General features: G+C 43.2%; 2 protein-coding genes across 2 annotated transcripts in view; both read right to left on the bottom strand.

Annotated features, from left to right (window-relative positions):
* Positions 1-11062, bottom strand: part of LOC308330666 (RNA-binding protein 5-like) — a 239561-nt gene that overhangs the window by 102348 nt on the left and 126151 nt on the right. The gene's annotated exons all lie outside the window — the stretch shown is intronic.
* Positions 6621-7916, bottom strand: LOC308326521 (putative G-protein coupled receptor; the record flags this gene model as incomplete). The annotated part of the gene is made up of 1 exon (XM_080779446.1): positions 6621-7916. The coding sequence occupies one exon, from the start codon at positions 7914-7916 to the stop codon at positions 6621-6623; it is 1296 nt and encodes a 431-aa protein (XP_080635572.1).

Raw genomic sequence — 11062 nt, 5'->3', positions numbered from 1 at the left:
AAGTTCACCTCTCAGCCTTGTCACGTTCACCGGCACCAGGCTGTCCCCATTTGGCTTCCCAGATCTGTTTCTATAACGCTCATCTTGAAGAGAAACATCTCCAAGATTAAACAGGAAAGCTTTGGCTATAGATTCTGGCCAGAGAAAGAACGATGGTTTATTCCGGTCCGGACGTTCTGAAGTGGTGAATAATTCAGCCGGGCCTGGCTGAAAGAGGCTGTCTCCTCCCCAGGTCATCAATGGCATCAATCTCTATGAGGAAGCTCCCCTCCCTCCGAATAGGACAGACAGCAAGCTCACAACGTATTGAATCCCAACACATTGTGAGCTTGTAGATTGGCAATTTTCTAGACTAAATAGAAAATAAGGATTACAAAGTATAACTGGTAGCAAAACAAAGTACAGTATTTGCCTCTGAGATGTAGTGTCGTAGAGAAGTATAAAGTATTGAAGATGGAAATACTCAAGCAAAGTGATAGCTAGTATTTAATGGCATAATATATTTTTCCACCAATGGCTTAATTGTCTCCTCCTGCCCAGGTTATTAAAGGCATCATCTCCATGAGGAAGCTTCAGGAGACAGATAAAGGAAAGGAAAGGTACTATGTTTACCCAGGGTAACTGGACTAAGCTCAAGAACTTGTTTACAGTCAGCCAGGCCCTGCTCATAGAACATTTCATGGTAGGGGTTCAATGCCTTGTCCAAGGGCACTTCAGTGGTGGTCATTTTAACGTGCCGGTCCGGGGATACGAACTATAGCGACCTTCCGATATCAAGACCGCTCCGCAAACTGTTCGGCCACCGCAGCCACTCAATGTGCTGCTCTGGGCCGGGATAATGTGAAAAATGGTAAGGTATATTTCACAACATGCTTTTAGGGGAAATCCCTTCTCTATGGCCTACTCTCAAGTCTCAACCTTTGGACCCATTAAGAAATTATCTTGCTAACACTGCTAATAATAGACCGGCCCATGCATGGCAGTGAGGTATAGTGCATTCAAACTCCCAGCTTTCAATTCCCAGCTTTTGCCCTCATCTTCATTTTCATAAAATTGCATCCTGGATGGCATAATCTCTTAAATAGATTTTAAACTTTGATTTATATAAAAGAATATCCTTACACATCAGCGCTGACCTTATCACCCTGTTTACAACAACAAGCTCATCTGAAAGGCTCTGTGTCAAACTAAGGGATTCATGATTATGATTTCCTAAAGCTAAACAAAGTGAATTTGTAAAGTGAAATTTGTAGGGATAAACGAAACCACATACATACCATGTCCTTTTAAAACTTTGATAACTGGAAGCTCTTTAAACAGGCAATTAATAAAGTGGAAGCCTGACACTGCAGTCTAGGAGACACAGCTTTTGTATTTTTTGGAAGCACTCTTATCAGTAAAGCAACCTCCTGCTGCCTCCTGCATTGTGTGCAAATTCAAAACAGGTGGTACACATGGCTTCTCAGAAATGATCTCTTCCTCACTTCCTTGACTTCCTTATTGACTTCCCATTGTACCGCCTCCCGAGCGGCGACTGGCCTAGTTACTGCCTCTGATTGGCCGACCGCGTGCATGCAGGATGTTTATAATGCTGTTGTGTCGTGGGAGGCGGGACATGGGAAGGGAGGAAGAGAGAATTTCAGAGAAGCCAAAACTTTAAAAAAAAAGATTAAAAATACTTAACGGCATCGGCGGTTAATGCAGTTTCTCCCACGTTTCCGTTGTCTCCTATAGCCGCTTTATGCATCTTTGAAACATCTCACCAAGACTCAAGCAGCGGCGCGGCTCTCTGTGAACGGAGGGTATGTACAGTACATCTGCATCCCATGGAGAGTGGAATAACCACTCAGGGACCCTGGGCTGCCGTCGGCCAAAATTCAGAAACGGTAACCGAGGTTACATCGGTTATACATTCTGTCATTGGGTTAATAACTTCTACCTGGTGAAACGCAGTAACAGTGGAATTAATCAGTTCAGGCGACACTTTTTAAAATGAATGAAAAGAAAAAGTAAACTGTTTTTGTGTAATGTCTCCCTCTGAAAGATCGAAATAAACCAGAATTCATTCATTCAATAAAACATAATGGTTTCCACCCGATCAGCATGGTTTGCGAGATTATCTCTGGAGTCCAGACAGACAGACCATAATCCAGAATGATGCTCCAGACAGACAGACAAACAGACATGCAGACAGACAGACAGACCATAATCATAGACTTTTTTTTAAACCAATTGTTTTGCTAGTGTTAAAAAAAACAGCCAGTATAAGGAGGATTTGGCCTATAGGGGCTATAGAAGGGATACTGATGAAAGGCCAAAGGTCAAAACTCAGCAGCACTGCATGAGGCCTGTGACACCATGCAGGATGTCACCGCTGTCGGATGGAGATGCATGTCCAAAACCATTTATAACTCAGGGAATGGGAAACCGAACCTGTGTTCTAATAGTTCCAATGTAGTATTATTTTAGTCACAATTAAGCTCCTGTTTATAATCTTCCAAAATGTCCATAAATAACAAACATAGCAGATCTACAAGTTTACATCAGAGTGCGACAATGTGAGCTTGTATGTAGATCATCTATTTTTGCTACTTTTGTGTAGCACTCATGACTTGTACAATGTAGGGCATTCAATTACGAAAAAAATCAAAATCATGTTGTGCTATTATGAAACACAAGGTTTTTCAGCCCAACAGCAATGGTATGTTCAAACACCTGACAACCATAATCACACTACCGGTAAGCAGAGTCACACGGCGGGGGTTATCAACTCGATTAAGTCACGCCGGGATTTCCCAATCAAGCCATAAAAGGGGGCAGTGTTTTCAACAATGACCAATAGCAAACATGGACAGATCTAGTGGCACATACATTTCAAACATCAAGAGCAAACTGTGAATTATATATATACGAACAATTCGAACACATCATCCACATGGATACGAGTCACACTGTTGCAGCAGTCAAACACAGGAAGGACAGCTGGCGGAAACAAAATCACTGAAGGTGTGAAGGCAGAATAGAATAGGCTTCTAATCTTCTGAAAATGTGTCTGTAGTGTACCCCAATTATAATGTATTCTGTCTGTGTCTGTAGAGTACCCCAATTATAATCTGATCGATCAACTTCAAGGCCTATAACCGAGTTATGGAGCATCATTCTGGAGCTCGCCACAAGGTGCATATGCATTTAATTGTGTGTGCGTGAGTGTGTACTTGCGCGTGTGTGTGTGTGTGTGTGTGTGTGTGTGTGTGTGTGTGCATGTCTATTGTCTCTGTACAAAACTCCTATACCTCTAATCATGGCTTATTGGAATTGTCTCTCATATGATGCTAGCACGCTTTAATCCTAAAATGGAATATTAATCTGTGTGTGTGTGTGTGTGTGTGTGTGTGATCACACACTGACATTATTATAGTATACTGTATGCATATGTTTATATGACTGGATGATTGTGTGATTTGTGACACGTTTAAATTACATCTAGGCCTATACATTACTATGCACTGTTTTTTAGAATGCAAAGTGTGTCTCTGTGTGTGCGCGTGCAACGTGTGTGTGTGTGTGTGTGTGTGTGTGTGTGTGTGTGTGTGTGTACTGCCTGTATTTCAGCAGTGTTCCAAAATGCTCCACGTTCCATTTTTCCTTAATTCCCATTCATTCCCATGACAACAAAAGCAGATGGCATGAGAGATTTCATACATATCATATCATCCATTTAATCTATTTATTTGTTTCCTATAATGTGATGTACCTTTTCATCTGAGTCTGTCTAGTCTATTCTACTACTACTCTACTTATACAGAGCTATGAAAATCTAGTACGGCATGTTCTTTTTTGCTCGATCAAGGACATCAATACCATATATTATCCCTTAAATCTAATCTGGGTGAGTAGGCCGGGCGGCACATTCACTCACAAATAAATATTCTGCTAGAAAACCTCCCATCAATATTTTATCAAACCATCTCCAGATTCTCCACACATAATTCTTACGAGAAGGTGTTAAGTTGGCTACTTTGACGAAAGCTATAACTGCAATCGAGTAGCCTAGTATTTTCTTATTCTGGCTGTGACAAGTACGTCATATCCATAAATAAACGAAACGTATGCAAACATACATTGCTTATAATCTCCTAGTGTACACATATTAAGAGGGCATTATAGACAACCTCTCTGAGCTGTTATGAAATGGATTTTTTTGCCTTATATAACCTGAGCGGGGCTCTGTCTCGGGCACAGGGCTTTTTCACACACAGACTTGGAAGACAGAGGTGAAAGTATATAAGGTACAACCTGGTCATATCCATATGGTTGCTTCCATTTCAAAAGTTCATTACGCGAATAGCCGAAGTATGAAAATGCGGTTTTATGCGTTAACTGATAATTTGATACTAAAATGAAATGATACTTTTGTGGGGACACCCTGGAATTCCCTATAGCTCAAGGACCCCTGGGTGTCCTTGAGCTAGGTCAATATGTTCCTATACACAGACATTTGTCTGTGGCAAGACTTGGCCTTGTCTGTGGGAAATTAAAGATTTGGTTTTTACATAACATCATCATGTTTTGATCATAAGTCCCAATTACTGAATGTTAGTCTGCAGATTTTCTTCAGCATATGGATGCCACTGATTAGGGTTATAACTTATAATACTACTAATACTAATAACAAGGAAATCATGTCCCTGAAGAAACAATGAGGGCTCGATTAGCTCTACTGGATGGTGATTGAACCACATGACGTCCCTGTCTTCCTATTTCTATTTTAAAGAGAAATAAAGAGGACGTCACAGCCCAGCAAGAAGAAGACAGGCCCGGGAATAAAGGTGTGCGATAACAATAGTGGGCTCGCTACCCAAGCTCATAATAATTAGCGGTTGCTGTTATTAAGTATTAAGCATTTTTACATTATCTAGAATTGCCTGTCAGTCAGTGTGATTGATCAAAGTTCAAAGGGATTAAGAGCTCAGGCTGAGCTTCACATGGAGAGGGCACTTTTTACCGCCAGGCAAAAGGGCAGGGGCTCCAGCCCCCTTTGATAATGTTTGGTATACGTGTGCACGTGGCCACGTGCCTGAACATCACACACAATGTGATATTAGGAACAATTATTAAACACGAGTCTTTGATATTGTTTGTCCTCTGTATTTCCTTTTGCTTTACACATGAGTAAATCAAAGGTTTTAGCAAAACAGGAAAAGTACAGCCAAGTTGGGATTGGAACAAACATTCAAAGTCTCTCTTATGAGTCAAATAAATAAAACTGACAAAATGTCAACATAAATACAAAAGAATCTGATGTTGACCTGTATTTGCAAAAGTATTTGTACACATTTCACACCAAATAGCCTCTGGCTCTTAGTCATATAAATGATTACACTCTCTTATCCTCAGTAAATCAAATACTCCTTCCATAGAAAGACAAGTTGTTCAGTGGACATAATATGATATAGAATAAATGTTCTAATCAAGTGCAATAATATATAATATAAAAAGAAAATCGTATAAATAATATCCATTAATAACATATTAGTTATTTATTTACTTTGTCACCCATTTTCAACCTTTTTGTCATATTGGCCCTCACTAATGCTTATTATGAGATGGCACAATTTCCGTCTACTCATTGGTGGGCTGTGTATACTCACCTAGCATCTCATTGGTGGGCTGTGTATACTCACTTAGCATCTCATTGGTGGGCTGTGGACAGCTCAGTCTACCAATGACATCGTCGAAGGGTTTTCCAAGCTATTAGAAACTACAGCCTTTCTTTCTTTAAAGTTAGCATGCTGAACCGGCCACTGTTAAATTAATACAAAAAAGGAACAAAGAAAAGAAACGTGAATGATAAGATTAAAATCTAGTTTCAAACAACCAAACCTGTGTAAATAGGCTATTGATTATGTCATTTGTAGGCAGGTTTCTGGACTGTCCACAGCCCTGCTCTGAGACAGTGCAGGGTACAGACATGGTACCATCTTATAGCATAGTGCGAAATGGGCGAAGTGGTCCTTTAAAAACAATAACTATACATAGAAAGCATGTAAAAAAAAAAAAAAAAAAAAAAAAAACATGAATATGATCTCATGCTGTATCCCAACTTTTACAGTTCGATACAGTAAGTGCTACTAAAGCTCTGGCCTCAGGCTGCTAATGCATCTTCATTATATCTTAGGGCTGAGCTTTGTATCCATGTTATATTATATAATATCCATGTTGTGATATGAGACTTATTATCATCTGGGATTTTGGATAATGTAATATTGTGATGTACGTAGCATACTGTATGAGTTTTCTTTTCCTGGTTCTAATCACTTAAAGCAAAGGGGTATTTCACTTTAATACACTTCTGGGGAGATATCATATTGATATTAATTTAAGCAGACACACCCCCTTCCTCTACCAGTAAGACGCCTAAGGGACAGCAGAGTGCTGGGCGAGTGCTGGCGCTTTGGAATGGGGGGTCAGATCAACATATCCAAATGTTAATGTTAATGTTAATGTTTTGAAATGATAATAAACAAAATGTATAGGAAACAAAAAATAAAGGGACCCATAAGAATGTGTCTGTGATCTGTGCAATTGGGTCCCGACCCAGTCTTTGGGGAAACACTGATCTAGCTGAACTCCTCTGGGATCTGTCCTGGTATCCTGAAGCCAGTCTGCCCACTCTGCTCCAGAGTGTTCCTGGGGCTGGAGGTGGTGGTGAAGCTGGCCCGGGTCTCCACCGTACAGCTCGTCTTGTGGAGGAACTGCAGGAAGTTCTCGCCCCCGGAGCCGTCGTGGCTGGACACGCCGGCCAGCTCCACCGGCCTCGCGGAGTAGCAGCGCCGCAGCTTGCAAAGCTCCTCCCTGATCTGCCGGTTGAGAAGGCCGTAGAAGAAGGGGTTCATGGCGAACGAGGAGTACGCCAGCCAGGTGACCACCTCCTCCAGGTCGTCTGGGATTTTGGGTGAATCGTCCAATGTCAGACGAAAGTGGAAGGCAAAGTAAGGCAACCAGCAGACCAGAAACTGACCCACGATGACCACCAGAGTGAGGGCGGCTTTGGCGCCTCCGAATGGCCGGTGGCGCTCTGCTGTTCTGCGCGGGGCGGTCTGCGTGGTGATGATGGTCGTCTGGCTGTTAATGGAGTCCGAGCGGGACTTGACCTGGCTGGTCGTCCACGAGGGCAGCGGGCCGTGCTGGCGGGCAGCCACGCGCGCCACCTTATACACGTTGCAGTAGACGGCGAAGATGACGACCGCCGGCAGGCAGAAGCACGCCACGCAGAAGAACACGGAGAAGGCCCGCCGGTGGTGGCTGTGGCTCCAGTGGAGGGAGCAGTGGGCCGCGCTGATGGAGCTGAGGTTGGCGTAGGAGGGCCACCCGAACACGGTGGACAGTCCCAGCACCGCCGAGGCCACCCAGACCAGCGCCATGACGGCAGCCGTGAGCCTGAAGGTCATCTTGACCTCGTAGCGCATCGGGTGGACGATGTAGTAGTAGCGCTCCACGCTGATGGCCGTGACGGTGAAGATGGAGGCGGCGATGAGGAACACGTTGAGGAAGACGTAGACCTGGCACTCCAGCACGGTGAAGGCCACGGTGGCGAAGAACGGCGAGCTGGACACGATGCCCAGCGGCATGAGCAGCAAGGCACACAGCAGGTCCACCGCGCACAGGTGGCACACGAAAGCGAACTTCCTGAGCTGCGGGGCTTTGATGATGACGGTCAGGACGGCGCTGTTGGCCAGGAGAGCGAGGATGTTCATGGTGACCATGAGCAAGATCCCGGACAGGTCCTTGAAACGGGTGTGCGTGTTGGAGAGGGTGCCCAGCTGTCTGCCGGGGGCGGAGGGCACGGGAGCCGATGGCCAGGAGCTGGTGCTGTGGTTGAAGGCATGGGTGAACGGTGAGGCAGCCTCCTCCATGGTTTACAGCACGGGCTTCAGGGCAAAGCTCTGCTTTCCAGGGTCTTCCGTCTTTGCGCCACCGTTATTGCTCCTATTGAAAATGTTGTTAAAGATATAGATCGGGTTGCATGGTAAAGACATCTTTGTGTTTGCTATACACTTAAAAGCATGTTTCAAAGAGTCAATAGTCAACAAGTTAGATGATGAACAGCTTCAATCCTCTACAATTTACAATTTAGCCATTTCTTAATCCAGAGCGATTTACAGTAAGCAATATGCATACATATATAGAGTGCTGCTATGTCTACTTGTAGGGCATTCATTTACAAAATAAAGGAGATACGAGGCTTCCACCCGACACTGAAATATTTAATGTTATATTATCAATGATATCGTAGTGTTTTGGTCATTATTTGGGGACCCACTTGCAGTATCCTCACGGCCTACCAGGGGGCCCACAGCTTGGGAATCACTGAGGTAGTCACGGACGGGTCATGATCAATAGGAATAATTCATAGAGGACACCCCGTCTGTCTCTCCTTCATTCGTCCCATCCTTTTGAAATGAAAGATAATGAGTGTGCTTGTTTAGCCTGTGCAGCTGCAGGGAGCTGACTGCATTGATTAGCATACGTGCACAGTGACACTCACCCTGCATGCATAACACCATCAAAGACACAACCTCGGCTCCAGCCCAGAAACATTGCTCATTTTCAGTGTACATCAGGGGTCTTGAGCAGGGGGTCAGGGACCCATAGGGCCCCTGTAAACCCTGTAGTAACTACAGGGGGTCCGTCAAATCTTTGTGTGATGGGGAACATTAGCCATCTTTTATCACTACCAATGATCTACTACTGCACCCTAATAGACCCTATACTCTCCCTCTGTAATCCTTCCTGGTGAACAGTGGCATGCCATGTTGGTCATGAGATTTATCCCCTGCAGGATGAACCAGTACACAGTCTGCACGTTATGTAAGGGGCGTCCTCTTTTCATTGTGGCACATATGGTTCAAATCTCACCTCTAAAGTGGATGGCCATTTCCAATCATTAGCCTTTTTTTTCTCCTAATGGTTGAACTCACTCAACAACAACAACAACAACAGAGCTGCTATATATACTTTTTATTTGAGCATGCAGAGTAAAGCCTCTGGAATAACTAACAGCCATGATGAACATATTCATTGTCATAATGCCTGATATCATTGTTTAAATCTAAACGTGACAATAGTGTGACATTCAATGACATTATACAGTCCAGTTTAGTGGATGTGTCAGCATGAAAAAAAATGCAGCAAGGTTTTCTATTTGCAATTATAAAAATTATAAATTAATTATCAAATTAAGACTTGCAATATCATTTCTTGAGGATAGATTCATTTAGTTATAGGCTATTACAGTACCTCACCCCCCCCCCCCCCCAACACACACACAAATGATATAAACAAAACTTAAATATAGCTTTTAAATAGCCTATTAAGTAGGCTATTATACTCTACTTTGCTATTATGCTTCGGTACTTCCTAAATATCCACCCTAAAATAAATAAAACTGCATCAATTCATATTTTTTTTAATCTGAATTACACATTTACTTCTGCTGATGAATAGAGATGAAACTTACCAAAGAACTTTTTTCATGGTTGACATTTTAGTATAGCACCTCCCAAACTCTTATTTCTCCAGATCTCAAAGGACAGAAAAAGTTCAGAAGGCAAATTTGTCTTCTTCCACAAAGGAATCCTTCTTATAATTCTTTCTTATCTTAGGAGGATACGGAACTCATTCAAGGCCAAATGTATGCAGTCCTGCAACCTCTTGCGAAGACAGGTTCCCTGCCCTGACAGACAGATGGATAAAGCTTACAGAAGGACTCCAGGGTTGGATGGTAACAGCACGAGCGCGCGCGCGCACACACACACACACACACACACACACACACACTGTTTTCAGACTCCACAGCTGTCTGAGGGAGGGGAGGAGCCAGCCACTGCTCACTGTTCAAACTCTATGAAGCCAGTCAAGCCGCACGCACGCACGCACACACACACACACACACACACACACACACACACACACACACACACACACACACACACACCTAACAGTATGTGGCCGTGACTGTCACACATTGTACAATATGTTGGCACACACATGCACACACACTCTCCTCTGTTCTCTTCTCTCTCCAGGCCTCTCACGCGACTAAAGAAAATACAGACATTTAATACAGTATGTGAATGCAGGTTTAAACTTTAAACTCTAACCCCGGGCCCATACACATTGTTGACTGGAGTGCCCCAGGGGCCCCTCTTCTTTCCCTCCTCACCAAATGTTTTTGTTGAGGAGCGAAAGTTAGCTTATTATGACATATCCATAGGGATACTATATGTTCTGTAATGCGTGTTCCTGCATTTTGAAATGTTAGTCGTGTCTTGTACATGTAAAAAGTAATAAAAGCACAATCAATGATTTTAAAATCTCCATATAGGTACATAACGGTACAATGTCTTGGCCTTCTTCCTTTCTTTGTGTGCGTTTCTTTTTTTTAATATTAAGTATTCCATACCATGTATGTTTTGTTATTGTGTTGTCCTTCTTGTTCCCTATGGATCTGAAGGGTGGGTTTTGTGTATTATGCAAAAAGCTTGAATGAAAATAAAAAATAAAACAATTGGAGCTCTGCGCTGACATCTGTTGGTTTTTGGGGAAAACTACCCCACATTTACTCGGAGCAAATACTAGCCTGGTTGTATCCACTTTCCAGCCCAGGCACAGATAGACCCACCCACTGCACCGAGTGAACTCTCAAAGAGTCTGATAAGGCTAAGCAAATACTGAATTTTAAGATCTTATTATTTGTTTTTAAATCTCTTAACGGTTTGGCTCCCCTGTATTTATCGTCACTCATGGTCCCTTACACCCCATCCAGGGCCCTGAGGTCAGCTGACCAGCGGCTCCTGACTGTGCCCAATTCCAATCTCAGGTCCAGAGGTGACCGTGCCTTTTCAGTTGCTGGCCCCAAACTCTGGAACTGTCTACCCCCTCATATTAAGTCTGCTCCTTCCTTAGAGGCCTTTAAGTCTTTACTAAAAACCCATTTCTTCTACCTGGCATTAAATGTTTGACCTAATTTAACCTGTGTACTTTTTGTGTTGCTTCGATT

This window comes from Protomyctophum bolini, assembly GCF_963924005.1.
Source record: "Protomyctophum bolini genome assembly, chromosome: 2".
NCBI lineage: Eukaryota > Metazoa > Chordata > Actinopteri > Myctophiformes > Myctophidae > Protomyctophum > Protomyctophum bolini.
Note: the sequence above shows the minus strand (reverse complement) of the source record. Positions and strands in the feature narration are given on the sequence as shown.